The sequence below is a fragment of the Aotus nancymaae genome, unplaced genomic scaffold (genome assembly GCF_030222135.1).
Source record: "Aotus nancymaae isolate 86718 unplaced genomic scaffold, 86718_ANA_hifiasm-v0.15.2.pri h1tg000029l, whole genome shotgun sequence".
Taxonomy (NCBI): Eukaryota; Metazoa; Chordata; class Mammalia; order Primates; family Aotidae; genus Aotus; species Aotus nancymaae.
In genome coordinates this window covers 43,573,275-43,593,718 of record NW_026988442.1, presented here as the reverse complement: position 1 = coordinate 43,593,718, position 20,444 = coordinate 43,573,275, and the positions used below count along the sequence as shown (strand labels likewise).

At 37.6% G+C, this 20,444-nt stretch overlaps 1 protein-coding gene across 3 annotated transcripts in view; it reads right to left on the bottom strand.

Annotated features, from left to right (window-relative positions):
* The window catches only part of ABCB11 (ATP binding cassette subfamily B member 11), a 124,641-nt gene that overhangs the window by 10,919 nt on the left and 93,278 nt on the right, over positions 1–20,444 (bottom strand). For all 3 annotated transcript variants that reach the window (XR_010344588.1, XM_021672504.2, XM_064382637.1), the window contains 6 exons: positions 12,058–12,261; positions 9,788–10,029; positions 7,350–7,506; positions 5,999–6,196; positions 2,568–2,774; positions 161–307 (listed from right to left, as the gene is read on the bottom strand). Coding sequence is in view for 2 of the 3 variants with exons in the window: in XM_021672504.2 (XP_021528179.2) it covers positions 161–307; positions 2,568–2,774; positions 5,999–6,196; positions 7,350–7,506; positions 9,788–10,029; positions 12,058–12,261 (1,155 nt within the window). In the remaining variant the exon portion in view is untranslated. The remainder of the gene's footprint in view (positions 1–160; positions 308–2,567; positions 2,775–5,998; positions 6,197–7,349; positions 7,507–9,787; positions 10,030–12,057; positions 12,262–20,444) is intronic.

Genomic DNA, 20,444 nt, shown 5'->3' with positions numbered 1-20,444 from the left:
ATCATTTGCTCTAGATAACTGTCTTTTGGTTCCACAAAGTATTGCCAATTTTTACTGTAAATGAATCAGAAAATTGAAAATGGTGCCATTTTATAAGCACAGATTTTACAGCAAAAGACTCATTTATAATGATCTAAGACTTTAGAAAATCAGTACTTACCTTTTCACTTTCTGTGTCTAAGGCAGAAGTGGCTTCATCTAGTAGCAAGATTTTAGGATCTCGTACAATGGCCCGAGCAATAGCAATGCGCTGTTTCTCCCCTCTGGAGAGTTGAGACCCCTGGGACCCAACATTAGTTTCATATTTCTGAAAAAGTATGGTAAATTTGAGAAACAGAAACAGTTATTGCTCGTGTACTGTACAGAGCTCATGTCTCTTCTGTAATTTAAATTATTTGTTTGTGGAACTAGGGAATAGTGAGTGAGTCCCCCTACAGGATGTCAAATCCACTTAGGAATATAAGAAAAATATGGAATTTGTGACTTTTGGTGTGGGACACAAGGGGATTTTATTCCTCATTTCTGCATTTCTTTTAGGTTTATATTTTCAATCTCCTTCTCCCTGTGTCCAGGTAAGAATCCATATATGAGACCCTCTCTGATTCTAGACTCTTATTTGGAAAAATCCTTCCAAGATGGCCTAATCTCAAGAATAGAAATGTCTTCTGGTCCATTGCTGTATTAGCGAGGTGGCATTCTGGAACACAGGCCTTGGTTAGAAGCTCCACTCTGCTGCTTACTAACTTGTGTTCCGGAACAAATTATTTACTGTTTGAGCTGCACAGTCATCTGAAAGGTCCAGCATTAACACTTACTTCACGTATTTATTGTTAGTTATAGATAAAATTAGGAAGAAAAATCACTCATGCCTTGCATGGCTACATAAAAATTAGTTAACATGCATGAAGTGTTTACCATGGAGGTACTGTGCTAACTATTCTAGTTAGGTTATCATTTAATAGTCACAGAAACCATACCCACCCTATTTTTCAGATTACAAAACTTAGGCAAACAAATGGTGGGAGGACAAGTAACAAGCAGTGAAAGTGAAATCTGAATCCAGGTGAAAGTGAATCGGTCTGTTTTCTGAGTCCTTGCCTTGACCACTGCTCTTCCCTGCCTTCGACAATACGAGCTGTTTCCTTCCCCTGCTTCCCTTGCCTCCTTATGAATGCTCCACTAAGCCAGGTAAGACCCATGAAAACCTATGTTGTCTTTGTGGAGACAAACCGCTCAGAGAAGGGTTCCATAGGCAAGTCTGTATGAGGACAATGTTGTCAACCAGCTCCATGCCAGTGCCTTGCCCAAAATCAGTAAGGGTTTGTGGGATAAATGAATCTTCCAGGAAACACGCCAGCTTTGCTTTGGAGCTCTGGATGCAGCAAATAGTAATTTCCATGTGCTTATAGATTGGGCTACCAGGTAAGAACCAGATCAAGAGCCTAATGCTTATGAGACTTTGTGAAAAGAGCAAACAAAAAGCCCCCCACAAACACCACAAAATTTATAAACATAATCACTTTTAAAGAAAAGCAATTTTCCCAGGGATATTTTTTAAAAGTAAGTCGAAAAGGTTAAAGGTAAAATTTGGCCCTACAAGTTGGTTTCCATGTTTTAATTTTTCTTGTGATCAAAACGAAGAGGGACTTTTGGTAGATGGAAAAACGCAGAGTCAATATTGTATGAAATCTAGGCTTGACTCTGGGAAAGTGAGAGACACCAAGGCAGATGCAATGTGCCCACCATACATGGTACACACTGCCAAGTAATGAAACAATGATGATGGCAGCATTCTTTGTGTGTGGTTTGTTTTTTTCATTTTAACATTATTTTCTTGCATTTTGCAGACGGAACAGACAATCTCAGAAAGGATAATTGTCCCAAAGTTACGAAGCTAGTAAGTGTCAAAGCTTGGATTCAAGCCCAGGTTGGCTCCAAATTTCAGGCTTTCCCCACTATGCCAACTAAAGCTCAAAGTACAACAACAAAAAAATTAACAAAAATAGCATCCATTGCATTGGGCAATACAATACTTTCCAAAATTAAAGAGTATGTTGATGAAGAATATTTATTTTACTTAAAAAACTAAGACAGTCTGGGGGCACTGGGAGATAAATTATGTAGCCTTTGACTTTCTTGAGCCACAGTCATAATACAGATTGAATATTTCTTATCAGAAATGCTTGGGACCAGGAGTGTTTCAGATTTCCGATTTTTTCAGATTTTGGAATATCTGCATATAAGGAGATATCTTGGGGACAGGACTCAAGTCTAACCACAAAATTCATGTTTCTTATCCACTTCATACACATCGCCTGAAAGTAAATTCCTGTAATATTTTAAATAATTTTGTACATGAAACAAAGTTTTGACTGTGACCCCACCACATGAGGTCAGGTGTGAAATTTTCCACTTGTGGAATCATGTTGGCACTCAAAAGTTTTTGAATTTTGGAACATTTTTGATTTGGGATTTTCAGATTAGGGATGCTCAACCTGTCCACTCTGGCCGTTCTACTTCTCCCCATCCTCGTCTCCCATAGGGAGTGGCTCTGACTTGGTACTCACCTCTGGGAGCGACATGACAAAGTCATGCAGCCGAGCCTGTTTTGCAGCTGCTATGACTCTTTCCATGGGAATTTCTTTGGTGTTGTCTCCATACTTGATATTGTCCATTATGCTACAGGCAAACAAGACTGGTTCCTGGGAAACAATTCCGATGTTCGAGCGGAGGAACTGGACATTTACTTTTTTACTGTCATGCCCATCTATCATCTGCCAATAGAGGAGATGATGAGTCATTCAGTTTTAGAATTCCAGCAGTGAGGAAAGTTCATATTCTAGCATTAGGCGTTATGCAGGACATTTGGTTTGCTTAACCGATAACAATCCCAAGGCTAAAATTACGGGATAAACTATGTTGCCTTTGACCTCTGGATGTAACGTCTATCAGGAGTGGTGTCCATGTTAACACTGATCAGACTATGATCCTATTTATTTCCTCAGCTCTGGCTCCATGGATAAAATAAATGAGAAAGATGCTCAGGTATTCAGGTAAGAAACAACTTTCCCTTATTTTGATGTGGCACACTCTCTACAAATCTACAAGGTTGCCCTATTTTGAGACTTATGAGTTATGGAAAGGATTATTCTCTGTGAAGCCATTGGGCAATATAAAGGTCAAACAAAACCAAAACATAAATAACAAAACCAAGTAAAAAGGAATACATTTATTCACTTAATCAACAAACATGTATTTGAATCACCTGCCACAAAGCACTACCCTTAGCAGTCTATGTCTGCTACATAAAGAAAATATAATCTCTGTTTCCTAGGAATTCACGGTCTAGTTAGGCAGCTAAGTCCAGGTAGTTGAATATCTACCACATGAGCTGGTTCACTAAAGAGTCCTAGAATATTAAAGGTACAGTATATGCCTAACATACTACTATAAAGTATTTGGCCCTATTATTTCAGAAAAAAATCATGATAAATGGTACGAACAGATTATATTTAAGATAATTTCTAAGTAATGGAAAAGGCAAACACTTATTAGAAAAAATATAAGGCATTTCTCAATAACAATTAGCCCTGGCTTATATTGCTCTACTTATTTTCCATAGCATTTAACGCAAACCACATTTAATAAACACTGGGGCTGTTTGCTCATTCTTCTAAATGTGCTACATAGTAAGCTCCTGGAAGACAGAAGACATGATTCATGGTCCTTAGAATCTCCCACAGGGCCTAATGCAGTAACAGGAACATCATATATATCCAATTAAATGTTGAAAATGTTGAATGTCTGTTTTTGGTAGCTTCCTTAAGGGCAAAGAGGACTTTCAAAAAAAATTTATAAAAAGTGATAGGTTTTCTCATTAAAATGTTTGTAGAAACATTTTATGATGATATAACAAAATAGACTGTGCCTATGAAATGTAAGAAGTCATAATGCTTTCCTTATTGGCCTTGCTTTCTACCTGTGACTAGAACATTCAATGGGCATATTCAGAGAAATATACTTGATATACATGTTAATGTTGGAAGTAAAGTATGAGGGATTTCGGTTCCTGTATCTTGCATAGTTCACAATCTATGATGGCTGTAGGCATGACAGAGCTCATTTTAGAAAACCGAATCTTCTCTCTTACTGGGATTATAACTCTGGTTACAATGGGCTTTCTAGGTTCATCAGTTACCAAATACTTTCAAACAAATTAAAATCTTTATACCTCAACCTAATAATAGAAGGGATTATAAATTACAGGTAATCAACGCTTGGTCCTTATTTTTATAACTTCCTGGATTCTGTCAGTCTATTTGCTTGTTTCCTTGCTTTGCTTTATGCAAGGAAATCTTTAGTTGCCTCTTTCAAGTTTTCCTTGGCATTTCTCATCGTAACATTATCTGTCCTCATTACACTAAAGATTATAGTATTCAGGAAAATCAGAAAGACCACTTTCAAAGTATTAGGATTAAACAATGAATCAAGTATGGAGCAAAATAAAACATTTTCAGACCTCTTAACTATTTCTTAGAAAACTGCTTGTGGATGAACTCCAACAAAAGTGTGAAAACTATGAAAAAGGAAGGCATGGGAACTACAAAATAGTGGATCTAATCCAAGAAGATATCGCAGAGAACTCACAGGAGACTCAACAGGCAAAGGTTGCAAGTGATAGAAATGAGGGGATAGATGGCCGGATAGAGACACTAGAAGAATACAAAGATTTCCGTAAAGACAAAAAATGCAAGAAAAAAGAAAGCCTTTCAGAAAAACAATCAAGAAAAAAATATCATGCAAATGTACCTCACTATTTGACTGTGGGATAAACAATATTAACATAATCATTAAGAAAGCTGTGAATTGATTTTCAACTTTTAGAATCAACCTAGAGTGAAAGCAGGAAAGATAATGCTATAAACAGAATGTGCTTTGAATTCTTGATAAAAGTGCAGATAGAAAGTCGAGAGGTGAAAGAAGGGAGTACGAGGTGAAAATAAAGGTAGGATTGCTAACATTTTTATTTTAGAAAGCGAGAATTAAAGCGGAACTATCTACAGGTGGTGGAAGAGCAGTGGAAGCAGATCAGAAGTTTATAAAATTATAAATAGAAGGCCTAAAAAAATGATATAACTATATTGGGAGGAGGTAGGTAAAGGAAGCAGTGGTGAGGGTAAGTAGATTTATATCTCTTGAGAATAAATCACAGAGAGTCTAAATTTGTTAAATCTTCAAATAGCATGAGCATATTATTTAAAGACATAAAAGTAATCATTGGGAGATCAAAAAACATCAGGTGGTCAAAATAGTTGCCTTTGAGCAGAGAAATGTGGAGTGGGAGTGTAAGCATAAAGCAGGGGGGTGGCTTTTTATTATAAACGTTTATTATTTCATTTTGTGACCTTCTGCATATATTACTTTTAAAGAAAGAAAAAAAGGACAGAAAAGAGAAAGAAATGTTATGAAAAATAAGTACCAAAGCTATTGACTGAAATTTCACATATCCTTGCCAAAGCTTTATGGCTCTCAATTTAAGTTCATTGCATTATTTAGACTTCAGCTTCTTGAACAAGGATCGTCTTAGATCTTTTCATGCTAAATCTCCTTTCTTGCTCATTTATCATTATTTCCCTTATCACCCCCACTTTTTCCATTCCTGGTCATTAGTTTCCTGATTAGTCTGCACTTTCTGCTCCATTTACGTGTAAGCGAATGCTTCTTTTCAATACGCTCATCTCCAGCTTTGCAGTGTGCCCAGTTTTCTTTGCCTAACTGGTCAGCAGGCCATCTGGAACCGGGGAAAATCTGACTTTAGAAATTGTGAGGTAGAATCAGGTGAAGCAGCAAATGACTGGGACTGGAAAATATGCATGGGGTAAGTGCCTTAGGCAAGCATTTTAAAGTGAGTCTGGGAAAGCAGAAACTTGAAGCCCACTTTTAGGGGTTTGAAATATTCTGCAGAAAGCAAAATTCTCAAAGAGGTTGTGTGGCTTACCACCTTCCCTTGATCAGGATCATAGAAACGTTCCAACAGCTGAATGCTGGTGCTTTTCCCACATCCACTGCTCCCAACAAACGCCAGTGTCTGCCCTGGACTAATCGACACTGAGAGACCATTCAGAACTTGCGTGTCAGGCCGAGAAGGATATGTAAATTTACAATCAACAAAGTCAATCTTCCCCTGGAAGTTGTCCTGGGGATGGGAGAATCAAAATTAGAGATGCTCTTACTGGAGCCTAGAATATTAAAACATACCTAACTCTTGAGTTTAAAATCCCTGCTTGAGATATCTTCAAACCACGCTGCCAAAGTACAAAGTATAGAGACAGCAACTTAATGAAAGGATATCCCATTCCCTATTCTGGGAGGTATAGTATAAAGGGAGGCTTGGGCAATAAAATTAAAGACATTTCACTCCCCCTATTCCCAGTCTAAACCATGGGGATTTTCTTGCCATCCATTCTTGACAGTCTGAAGAAGAGAATAGCTGAAAGATATTATATCACAGAAGCCAGTAACTGTCCAAACCCTATAGCTTTGTTCCCCAAACTACTCAAAATAATAATGTTACACTTAAAATGACCTAGAGAAAAAGTTACTTGAGGTCTGTACTGCAAAGGTGAATACTTTCTATTATACTTCGGTGTGCTTAAAACTCTCTAACTTCTAAACTCTAGAAGTAGATAGACATTTAATAGACCACACAGAAACCTTACTTTCACTGAGCTGAAGGAGAAATTTTACCAATTTAGAAAGATTTCAGAATTTAACTTAGCTTTACGAGTGTCTATTTGCTTTTGCTTTCTTGAACATATTAAAATTTTCAAAAAAATAGGTAGAGAAGATTTAAAAATACCTATCTATCAATCAGAAGAACAGATATTTTGTTGAGATTGAATAAATTTTCTGGATATCCACATAAGCTAAAACTTGAATCAAGATGAACATGAATTAAATCCATGTTATTGGACAGGAAGAATTGATCTTTCTACATTCCGTATCAGAACATCAATAGAAAACACAGTGGTTAGGTAGACCTCAAAGGACAACTGGCTTCATTAATTCGGGAACTAAGTGTATTTTATATTACACAGAATTTAGCATTCATTGAATGTCATGGCCTTGTTCAAATGCCAGCTTTAGGAATAATTTTTGATGCTAATTTACTTTATTCCTTTGTATTTACAAATCTGTCTGTCCACTCCGAGTACGTATGAATGCAGCCATATAAAGCAAGAATTAAAAAGCTAAGTGGTATTGTATGGCCATCCCTGATGGCTGTCCTGCACACACACACACACACACACACACACACATGCACAACCCTACCCTTCATCAATACTTACCCATTTTTCACCTGCACTATTGTATACACTGATTGGCGGTTGTCGGTCCAGCAGTTGAAAAAAGCGTGCAGCTGATATTTTAGCTTTGGCGTAACTTGGGGTGTAAGAGGAGGCTCTCCCAAGAGCTGTCGCACTCAGTACAACTGCAGAGATCACCCTGCAAACAGACAGACACACAAGTAGAGACGGGGGAGGTGTGGTTGGTGTGATGGGCCGGGAGGCAGAAGTTTGGGGCTCTAGCCCAGGTTCTGCGAGGAAAGGACCACATAGCCTTAAGCAAGTCACTTCAGACTTGTCTGGGTATGAAGAGGATGGCCTTTAAGAGATTAGCAGTTTTCAAACTGTGTTCTATGAAAAAGGGCTTAGAAGAGGACTGAACAAGCATGAACGGGAGAGATCAGACCTCCAAACCTTTATTCAACCACAATAGCATCTTTTAAGAAAATTGTTTGAGGTGGAAAAAAGACTTCTGAAAAAATTTCTTTAAAAGCAAGCAGGCTTGAAAGATCACCAGATTGAGTTGATTTTTCTATAATGCTAACTTTTTTTGAATCTATGATAGGTATATAAAAGATAATTGGTAATATAAGCATCAATTCTGTGCCAGGTATGTATATAATTTATGCTTCAGAGAGCAAGACAGATGCAGTCGCCTGTCTCCTCCTACTTGTCTTAGCCTTTAAGTATATTCTACATGTACTTAATTAATGGAAGACTGAGTGAAGGAATAAATGAATGATAAATATGATGAGAGATAACTTTGTTGCTATACAGACTATGATGTGAGTAGTAGCCCCCAAAGCTGTTCACTTGCATTGCCATGCACAGAGGGTCTGCCTGGGATGGGGAAAGGGATAAGGGATGTGTCTTTGTGGGTCACACTGCTTGGTTCATAAGCAGGAATTGTTAGAGGCCAGAGTTGCAAATCCCGGAACATCTCCAGGAGCCCAGTTTAAAGCCTAAGGGAATGAAAAGCGCTTGAAATGAAATGAAAAATGGTGGAAGATGACCTTCCAATTTTTAAAGTGAAGCCAGAAAATGGGAGTTTTCTGTAGTCTCAGTTTTTTTTTTTTTTTTTTTTTTTTGAGATGCAGTCTCGCTCTGTCACCCAGGCTGGAGTGCAGTGGCATGATCTTGGCTCACTGCAACTTCTGTCTCCTGGGTTCAAGTGGTTCTCCTGTCTCAGCCTCCCTAGTAGCTAGGATTACAGGCGTACACCACCATACCCGGCTAATTTTTCTATTTTTGTAGAGACGAGGTTTTGCCATGTTGGCCAGGCTGATCTCAAACTCCTGACCTCAAGTGATCTGCCCGCCTCAGCCTCCCAAAGTGCTGAGATTACAGGCGTGTGCCACTGCACCCTGCCTGTAGTCCCAGATTTTTATATGTTGGCAAAAAATTCTCTTAAAACCATGATATAAACTAAATAAAAATAAGCCAACGGTTTGTGTTTTCTGATTTAGGTTAGTAAAAATATGCAAAGATTTAGAAAAAAGAGGTTTCCTAGCTGGATGGGTGTAGTGGAGCAGGAGAGAAGTGCTGAAAGAGACCTCAGGCGAGAAGGCAGGACTCTTGGCTAGAGAAGGAAACCCAGGAACAGATCCCTATAGGATCACTTTTCCTAATGCCCTCCAAACCTGTCTCAGACCATCTCCACCCTTACCCCCTACTGTTCACCATATGCATGTGTACCTCGTGCCCCAGTACCCTGACACCCTCAGGCTTTCACTTCTGGAAATGTGAGAAATTGGACTCAAAGCTAATCTTATTTGAAAGGCAGGCTTTGGCTACACGAATGGAACATCATTCACCTGTATGCCCTATGCTGTCTCTGCCTAGGAGGAGTCAGCTGGGATCATGCCCTCTTTGCAAGAGAGGAGTAGAGTTCAAATAAAACAGTTCTCTATGAAGCATCTTAGCCAAGGCCTCAACATTAACATGTGTGGCAGATTGTTTAGAGACGATGGTCACATTCGTTCACACTATCATGCATCCCTTTGCAATATGACTTTTTTCCTCCTTTCATCAAAAAGTGGATTCTACCTTTTTCTGTTCCTTAAATCTGGGCTTGATAGTATGACTTTCTTTGGCCTCTTTGTGTGGAGAAACTTGAAAAGGACTTGAACGGTGGGGCTTGCCCTCTTCTGTGGCACTTGGAAATCTGAGGCCATAATATGAAGAAAAACAGCTCACCTGCTAGACAGGCCATGTGGAGACAGAAGTATACACAGAAGCCTGACTGAGTCAGCCCAGGTCAGAAGAACCACCGTGATGACCCACAGAAGCTTGAGTAATAATTAATTGTAAACCATCCCAAGCTATTGTAAGACACCAAGCTTGGGATGGTTTGTTAAGCAGCAAAAAAAGCTAACTGATAGAACCAGGCTATTCCTTCCTTCAGTGTTGATGTTTTCTCACCATGGGCGGATATTCCTCACCTGAACACGTAGCTGAAATGGAGCCCCTCGTTGGGGATTAAGTAACCCCCATATCTATAGGAAGCAGAATTTGCAATAAACACGATGCTCTGGGAAAAGGCAAAGCAGAATCCATAAACATTGGCTTTCTGAATAGCTGTCTTGAGCGGCTTCTCCAGCTCCGTCTCAAGTGCTTCAATGAACCACCTCTGCTTTCCAATTCCAGCAACAGTGCGGATGTTACTGAGGGCTTCGTTTGTAATCTGAAGATTGAAAAAGAGTCTTAGGAATACAAGGGCAGAAGTAACTCCTTTCGTGACATTTCAATGGCTGCATGATTAGTTGGTGCAAATGGCAGAAGGTGGTACAAATCAGAGATGGACGCATGATCTGGGAATACAAAGAAGTGGCTGGAGGTCAACCCAACTGGACCATGTGACGATTTTTCAGTTAAATTCAAGTTTCCCTGAATTCTAACACAGCATGGCTTTGCTGCCTCTACTTGTAGTGGAAGAGAGAAGGAAAATAAAGGTACACACAGTCATTTTTGAAAGCTTTTTAGCTTCTTCGCTAATTCATTTGAAATGTATAAAATGGTATCTTTCAATTTCCTCTGAGACAAAAGATTAATAATATATATTTAAAATATTAGATTATATTTTCTTAAAAAATTAATCTGACCAAATTAACTTAAGTTAGTGTTAAGAACTTAAGTTCTTAAGTTAAGTTCTTAAGTTAGTTAAGTTAAGGACTTAAGTTAGTGTTGGCGGTAAACAAAACTAATTAAATTTATTTGCAAATAATGTTTTAGGAAAAATGAGTATTTCTACCTCTAGTGGTAAAACAACAATTTTTTTCCTTAACATTAAAAAATGTTTAATTTGTATCTATTTAGGGAGTACGAGTGCAGATTTCCTACAGGCATATATTGTGTAGTGGGGACATCTGGGATTTTAGTGTACCCATCACTCCAATAATGAATTTCACACACAATAGGTAATTTTTCAACCCTTGCCCCCTCCCACCCTCCCTCCTTGTGTGTTCTTTAATGTCTATTATTCCACTCTGTATGTCCATCTGTACCCTCTAACATAACTTAAAATAGGTAGAAATTGTATCTTTTAGTCTATACTATGAATTTGTATTTGTTCTAACCCACACATTAGGGCAAGTAATCTCACTGTTTCTAAGTTAGGGTCCTATCGTTAAAAGGCAGAAAGGTAGGCCTCTTTATTCCATTAACATAAGAAGTCCTTTTGGCTTCTGCCTACTTGAGCAGAGTTCACATCCCCTCTTTTAAAAGAGACAGAATCTAGGCAATTGTGAATTTGTTAAAAGAGTGAGTATGTGCATGTATGTGTGATTTCTTTCTTTATTTTTTGTTTTTTGCTTTTTTTTTTTTTAGATGGAGTTTTGCTCTTGTTGCCCAGGAGGGAGTACAATGGCATGATTTTGGCTCACTGCAACCTCTGTCTCCCAGGTTCAAGCAATTCTCCTGCCTCAGCCTCCCAAGAAGCTGAGATTACAGGCACCTGCCACCATGCCTAGCTAATTTTTGTAGTTTTAGTAGAGACAAGCTTTCACCATGTGGGCCAGGCTGGTCTTGAACTCCCAACCTCAGGTGATCCACCTGCCTTGGTCTCCCAATGTGCTGGGATTACAGGCGTGAGCCACCGTGCCCAGCCTGTGTGATTTCTTATACTTGATAAGCGTTTATACCACCATCCCTCATTTAGCCCCTGAGGACAAGATATTAATTACAACACACTTTAAAATGTGTAGCTAAAACCTAAGTGTATCCAAAACCTAAACTGCATCTCATAAGTCTAGTTGGGAAAGACACTTGCCCCAAGCCTGGCAACTCTAAAGTGTGAAGAGAAAAGGCATGTGTCATTAAAACCATCATAGCTCCTCTTCGTGTGGACAGCATGGCTCAGGGAAACCATCAAATTGCAAAAGCCTCACTGGCAGAAAACTGAGCTATCCACCCCTGTAAGTGAGAGCACACCAAAGTGGAATGTGGAATGAATCACTATGCGAGAGGAAACTGAACATGCAATCAATCCTCTGTTCACCCCACTATTTCTCCACGCCTGCTCAAACGCAGAGCCTCAGAGCTTTATTGACTCAGTCTTTGGGCCAAGCATACATGCAAAGGGTAGCGGAAAGTTCTTAAGTGTGCCTGTCTGTGGGCTGACAGCTTCCTAAGTCTCTTTGTACTATTTGTTTTTAACAGTTTGTCTGATAGCTACTCAGCCAGAGGAGTGGGAAAAACAGATCTTCAAGATTACCTGTCCCACCATCTCCAGGGCCTGCTTATCTCGAGAGGCAAATCCTGTCAACATCTTGGTCTGTGCAGCTCCTGATAAAGCCAAGAAGGGGAAGAAGCACAAGATGACCAGGCTCAGCTTCCAGCTAAAGGAGAAGGCAATGATCATGGCCACAGTGACGTTAGTGAAGGAATTGACCATCATCCCGATCTGAGAGCCGGCGGCCTGCAAACCAAAAGTAATCAACCCATCTCAGACATACAATCTCTTTTACCAACTATCATTATATAAAAAGGGCAGATCTTTTATAAAATTGTGATAAAACATACATAACAATATATATCATTTTAACCATTCTTAAGTGTACAGTTCAGTGGCATTTCACTGTGTTGTGTAACCATCACACATCTATACCCAAAGCTTTTAAAATCATGTCCAACAAAAATGCTGTATCCATTAAACAATAACCTCCCTTTCTCCTCTCTCCCCCAAGCTCTTGGTGACTTCTATTGTAACTCTCTGTCTGTGTGAGTTTGCCTTCCCTAGATACCTCATAGAAGTAGAATCATATGACATTTTTTTCTGTGTCTGGCTTATTTTGCTAAACATGTTTTCAAGCTTCGACCATGTTGCAGCAGGTATAAAAATTTCATTCCTTTTTATTTTTAGTTTATTTTGAGACAAGGTCTCACTCTGTCACTCAGGCTGGAGGGCAGTGGCATAATTATGGCTCACTGTAGCTTTGACCTCCTGGGCTCAAGCAGTCCTCCTGCCTCAGCATCCTAAGTAGCTGGGACCACAGATACATGCCACTATACTTGCTAATTTTTTAATTTTAGTAGAGGTGAGGTCTCACTATGTTGCCCAGGATGGTCTCAAACTCCTGAGCTCAAGTGATCCTCCCACCTTGGCCTCCCATAGTGCTGGGACTACAGGCATGAGCCACCACACCTAGCTTCATTCCTTTTTAAAACGGAATAATATTCCATTGTATGTATATATCATATTTTGTTTATCCATTCATCTATTGACAGACACTTGGGTTATTTCCAGCTTTTGGCTATTGGGAATAATGCTGCTATGAACATGGGTGTATAAGCACCTTTCAAGTCCCTGCTTTCAATTCTTTTGGATATAGACCTTGGAGGGGAATTGCTGGGTCATATGGTAGTCGTCTGTTCAATAAGTTCTTTTAAAAGATGAGCTCCCTTTAACATATCTGAAAGCTAGATTAATAAAAAGTTACTTTATTCATAGATTATCAGATTATCAGAACTTCATTGACTAATCTCATTTTAAGAGTGTCAGAGCTAGAGCAGTCTGTCTGAGGTTAATACAGCCCTAAACATGGGCCACACATGTGTCAGGTACTGATACATTTGGCTTGCTTGAAGATATCCAGTCATTAGGCTTATAGGAATATGACTTATTCAATGAAGATTAATCCTTGCTCTATAATTATATTTTTGAAGTTGATACAAGACTGTTACAAGATATCACTTTGATTCTCGTTGAACTTAGCCTATTCATTGGTATAAAGTTACATACTGCTGTAATACACAGCTATTTAGCCAATGAAGATGGACAACAAAATTGATTCAGTCCCAATATAGATGGAGAATGGACCACTGTGGTAATTATATCTATACTAATCAGAGTACCCAATGGTTCCAAATCTTTGTTTCAGTTGCAGCTAGGTAGATGTGACCAAAGCTTAGTGTACTCTGAAGAAAATACTTGGGTGAGGACAATTACATCACCTCTTTTTAAAATTGTAGAAACACATTATTATTTAAGACAAAAAATGTGAAACGACCAAAGGTAAGCTATTGGTAGCCATTAGGTGCTAAGGCAGTGTTATTCAGGAATGCTTTGCATCTTTATACTGAATTGAAGACACAAATGGGATATACAATTGTGTCCCGAAGCATTCCCATGCGTTAGTGCTAACTTCTTTGGAGACTAAAATGCTAAATCAAGAATTTCTCATTTGTACACCCATGTTCATAGCAGCATTATTCATAACAGCCAAAAGGTAGAAACAACTTGAATGTCCACTGACAGACGAATAAAGAAAACATGATATATCTATAAAATAAACATCCATAAAAAGGAATATAGCTCTGAGACATACTGCAGCATAAACTTCAAAAACATTATGTTATGTGAAATAAGCCAGACATAAAAGGACAAATTCATATGATTCCACTTAGATGAGGTACACAGAGTAGTCAGATTCATAGACATAGAAAGTAGAATGATGGTTGCTGGGGGGTGAGGGGAGGGAGAGCAGGATGAGTAGTTACCATTTTAAGGGTACAGAATTTCTGTTTGGAATAGTAAAAAATTTCTAGAGATGAATAGTGGTGATGGTTGCACAACAATGTAAATGTACTTAATGCCACTCAGCCTGTACACTTGATAAAGTAGTAAACTTTACATTACAAATGTTTTACCACAATTTTTTTTAAAAAAATTTTTGGTTGACAAGGACTGTCAGGCATTACAGAGTACCTGAAAAGCAACTTTGCAGTTCTTTGGGATGTCATTATTATTATTATTATTTACATTTTATTCAATTGGTATTGGTTTTTAAAAAATTAAAAATAACACAGCCTAAGATACAAACAAAACATAGGTACATATTTAATATATATATTAATTTTTCCTTTACAAAAAGGGCTCATACTCTACATATTACTTTGTACTTTGACTTTTTTCACTTATCATTGTTACATAACTATCCTTCCAGATCAATATATAGAACACTTTAAAAAGTAGCTGTGTAATATTCCTTAGTATAAATGTATGATAATTGATTCAACTATTTTCCTGTTGATGGATATTTGGGTAGTTTCCAGGGAATTTTATTAATTTTTTTGTTAATATAAAAAATGATAAATATCCCTTAACACACATTCTTACACAATAGGAGGGAATTTACTCATGAGAATTCTGGTCAAAGAGTATATGACTTTTTTAAAAAAAGAATTTCTGGTTGGTAAGGACTGTCAGGTATTACAGAATACTTGAAAAGCAACTTTAAAGTTTTTGAGAGGATATCACTATTTACCATTACTCTCCAAAACACGTGCTTACTATTATTTACGATTACTCTCTAGAAAACATTGAAAAACTTTGTACATTGTACAAGAGTGTCAGTTATTTCCCATCCTCATGAATATTCATGATGGTTTTAGGAACTCTACACATAATAGGGTAATATTTGGGTATTAATCTTTATTATAAATGTTTTTCTAGTTTATCATTTGTTTATACAAAAGTTTTAAATTTATGAAGTCCAACAAGTCTACTTTGTAGTTTCGAGTTTTTGTCTTGCTTGAGAGAATTCCCTCTACTCCCACTCTTATTTCTCAATAAGCTCTAGCTAATAAGAAAATTAAATGAGTATAAACATGAAAAAAGAAGAGATAAAATGATATTTTTTGTATTTTTTGCTTTGCAGATACTGTGATTTTTACAAATTGAAGGTATGTGGCAACCCTGAATATGCAGAGCAATTCTATCGGTGCCATTTTTCCAACGGTATATGTTCACTTTATATTTCTGCATTACATTTTGGTAATTCTCACAATATTAAACCTTTCTCATTATGACATCTGTTGTGGTGACCTGTGATCAGTAATCTTTGATATTATTAGTGTAATTGTTTTAGAGCAATATGTACCACGCCCATATAAGACCGAAAATTCATTCAATGTGTTTGTTCTGACTGCTCCACTGACTGGCCATTCTCTCTCTCTCTCTCTCTCTTTCTTTCTCTCTCTCTCTCTCTCTCTTTCTCTCTCCCTTCCTCTCTCTCTCCAGACCTCCCTATTACCTGAGACACAACAGTATTGAAATTAGACCAATTAATAACCCCACATTGGTCTCTAAGTGTTCAAGTGAAATAAAGAGTCACACATCTCTCACTTTAAATCAAAAGCTAGAAATGACTAAGCTCAGTGAGAAAGGCATGTCAAAGGCTGAGATAGGCTAAAAGTTAGGCCTTATGCACTGAACAGGTAACTGTGAATGCAAACAAAACAAAAAAACAAAAAAATTCTTAAAGGAAATTAAAAGTGCTACTCCAGTGAACATACGAATGATAAGAAAGGGAAGTGAACCAGCTTTATTGCTGATATGAAGAACGTTTGAGTGGTCTGGAGACAAGATCAAACCCGCTACAACATTCTTTAAGCCAAACCTAATCCAGAACGAGGCCCTAACTCTCTTCAATCCTAGCGAGGCTGAGAGAAGTAAGTAACCTTCGGAAGAAAAGTTGGTTCATGAGGTTTAAGAAAAATGCGCCTCTACAATGTAAAAGTGCAAGAAGCAGCAGCAGCGCTAATGTAGAAGCTGCCGCAAGTCCTCCAGAAGACCTAGCTGAAATCGTTGATGAAGGTGGCTACACTAAACAACAGGTTTTCCACGTTGACAAAACAGCTTTCTATTGGAGGAAGATGCCATCTAGGACTTTCATATCTAGAGAGGAAAAGTCAATGCCTGACTTCAAACTTATGGAAAACAGGCTGACTCTCTTGTTAGGGGTTAATGCAGCTGATGACTTTAAGTTGCAGCTTACCATTCCAAAAATTCTAGGCCCCTAAGAGGTATGTTAGATCGACTCTGCCTATGCACTATAAATACAATAATAAAGCCTAGATGATAGCACATCCGTTGAAAACACAGTTTTTAAAAAATATTTTAAGCCCACTGTTGACACCTACTGCTCAGGAAAAAATATATGCCTTTCAAAAATACTAGGGCTCATTGACAGTGCACCTAGGCACCCAGGGCTCTGATGGAGATGTGCAAGGAAATACATGTTGTGCCTGTTAACACAGCATGAATTCTGCAGCCCATGGATCAGGGAGTAATTTTGACTTTGAAGTCTTTTTATTTAAGAAGTACATTTTACAAGGCTACATCTGCCATAGTGATTCCTCTGAGGGAGCTAGGCAAAGTAAACTGAAAACCTTTTGGAAAGGATTCACCATTCTAGATGCCATTAAGAAAATTCATGATTCATGGGAGGAGGTCAGAATATCCACATCAATAGGTGCTTGAAAGAAGTTGATTCCAACCCTCATGGATGACTTTGAGGGTTCAAGATTTCCAAGGGAGTAACTGCAGATGTCACAAAAATAGCAAGATAACTAGAATTAGAAGTGGAGTCTGAAGGTGTGCTGCATTAAATTGCTGCAATCTCATGATAAAACTTGAATGGGGCCGGGCGCGGTGGCTCACGCCTGTAATCTCAGCACTTTGGGAGGCCGAGGCGGGTGGATCACGAGGTCAAGAGATCAAGACCATCCTGGTCAACATGGTGAAACCCCGTCTCTACTAAAAATACAAAAAATTAGCTGGGCATGGTGGTGCATGCCTGTAATCCCAGCTACTCAGGAGGCTGAGGCAGGAGAATTGCTTGAACCCAGGAGGCGGAGGTTGCGGTGAGCCGAGATCGCGCCATTGCACTCCAGCCTGGGTAACAAGAGCGAAACTCCGTCTCAAAAAAAAACAAACAAACTTGAATGGATAAGCAGTTGCTTCTTAAGGATGAGCAAAGTGGTTTCTTGAGAGGAAATCTACTCCTGGTGAGAATGCTATGAACACTGTTGAAAAGATTACAAAGGAGTTAGAATATTACATAAACTTAGTTGATAAAGTAGTTATTGATAGTGTTTGAAAAAACTGAATCCAATTTTGAAAGATTCTACTGTGGGTAAAATACTATCAATCAGCATTCACCTGCTCCAGAGAAATCTTTCATGAAAGGAAGAGTCAGTTAATGAGGCAAACTTCATAGTTATGTTATAAGACATTGATTGCCACTCTAGCTTTCAGCAACCACCACCAAGATCAGTCAGTTGCCATTAATAAATTAAGATATGTACATTGTTTAATTTTTAGACAAAATGCTTTTGCATAGTTAGTAGAATACAGTATAGTGTAAACACAACTTTTACATGCACCAGGAAGCCAAAGAATTAGTGTGACAGGTTTTATTGCAATATTCTCTTTATTGTGTTGATCTGAAGCCAAACCTGCAACATCTCAGAGCTATGTCTGGCATTTGATTATATATCTAGAAAACCCAGTAGACTATATTAAATTTTTAAAATTATAATTTATAAGAGAGCTTGGAAAATCCTTAAGATAAATGTACAAAAACTAATAGCTTTCATCTCAACTTACAACATTCATTTATAGATACAAGTGAGAAAAACATCTCATTCAAAATAGTGGAAAAAATACATGAGAAAAAGTGGGGACATATTAATATCACTATAAATCTTGCTAAAAACTAAAGAGTCTTGTTTGTATGTTTCTCAGGAAGATTTAGTATCCCCACAATAGCAATCCTAATTTGTGTTTATGTATGTATATGAATTCAACCAGAATCAAAATGAATTTTTTTAAGAAATCAACATGAGTATAAAGTACAGGAGAATAATTAACATCCAGGAATAAATAAGACAATTTTGAAAAGGAAAAATTAGTATGCAGAGATTTGTCTTACCAGATATTAAAAATGTATTAAGTTATAAGAATTAAAAGAACAGGTACAAAACAAATAAAAAGAATGAATAAGACCTACTATTTGATAGCATGATAGGGTGACTACAGTCTATAATTTAATTGTACATTTAAAAATAACTAAAAGAGTGTAATCAGATTGTTTGTAACACAAAGGATAAATGCTTGAGGGAATGGATACCCCATTCTTTATAATGTGCTCATTTTACATTACATGCTTGTATCCAAACATCTTATGTACCCCATAAATATACAAACCTACTATGTATCTTTCTACAAAAATCAAACAAAAATTCAAGTTTAGAGAATTAAAACGAGAGTTTTGGACAGACTAAGTCAAATTGATCAATTCAAAGAATAGAGAATGCCTAGATAGTTCCGAGCATATATGGGAACTTAATATTCACAATGGGAGGAAAGATTTCAAACCAGTGGAAAATATAATCTATATTAAAATTTTTTTTTTGGAATATTTTCTATCCAGCTTCCCTAAAACAAAGCCAAATCTGCCTAATCTACCTCACATCAATCTTAAGATAAATTTGACCTGGGTTAGAAATCTTATTTTTAAAAAAACAGCAAAAGTATTAGAAAAATTCTGAGAATTTCTTCTTTTTGAAAAGATAAGTGTTTGTAAGATAATTAGATGATATTCTCTGAATTCTAGGGATAGTAAATAACCTTCAAAAGTTCCTTGCAGATTGAAGGACAAGAAAATAGAAGAGAAGATTATGACTTATTTATTAAGCCTAAATTCAAGAGTAAGCGGAGTAGACTATAATACTCCAATGATGAGAGTGAAATTGGAACAAACTTCTTTAAGCAGTAATGTAATGCATATCAAAATCTTCCAAAATGATTATATACTGATTCAGTGATTACATTTTGAGTACTAAGAAAATAATTGAGGATGTGGCAAGCTCAATGTAAAATGATATAAGTTGATTATAAAGAGGAAAAAAAACCTGGGGCGGGGGGAACATAGCTAGAGAATCCTTTAAGACATGACAGTACATGAGAATGATGTATTATGCAGTCATTAAAAATCTATTGTAGAAGAATACATAATGATGAAAATATGTTCATCTCAGATTATTTTAGGGGAAAAAGACTGTCACATGTATGTAGAGTGTAACCTGAAGTCTGTGGGAAACACATGTACTTACAGGAAAAGCCTAGATGAATTGAAAGTGAATTATTTATAGGGATTTCCCCCTGAGTAAGAGGATTCTATGTTCCATTGAAATTCTGCCATATCATTTTTGGTTAAACAGCCTGGGAGTTGAGATGTTCTACAGTATAGCACTATCAGTCCAGTGAGTTTTTTTTTTATTCCAAGAGCCTCACAGACCGTAGTACAGTTTTAAAATTGTACTTAAAATTTTTTTCCCCTTTTTTTTGTTGTTTAGAGAACTTGTTAACATATTCTTTTTTCTTTTAAGTTCAGAGTTTTTAAAGATTTTTTCATAGAAAGTAGGTAGAGATGTTGGAAGGGAAATTTGGCTCTCTTCACTTTAATCCCAACACCTGGTTTTATAAAGGTCTAGCCTTCTCTTACACACATGTGTAAGTCCCTTGAACAAGGTTGTGGGTTTTGAGGTTTATACACCACAGCTCTGTTTACCTCAATCAGAAAGTCAGCTCTTTGATGCCTGCAAGATTCTAGATAAAAATCTTTTCTTTCCCTCAGTTTTCTGACTGGGCTCCTGCAGAGGCTGCCCAGGATGACAACTTCTCTGTTCCCGAGGCTAAACCACAGCCTGGGGTCCTGTGTCAGTAAGGAGCCTTCCCTGCCCCTCGCCTCCAGCCTCTAGAGGATGGTATTGAGTCTTGTTGAAGCTGAGCCTCCGGGCCTGAAAACAGTTTCA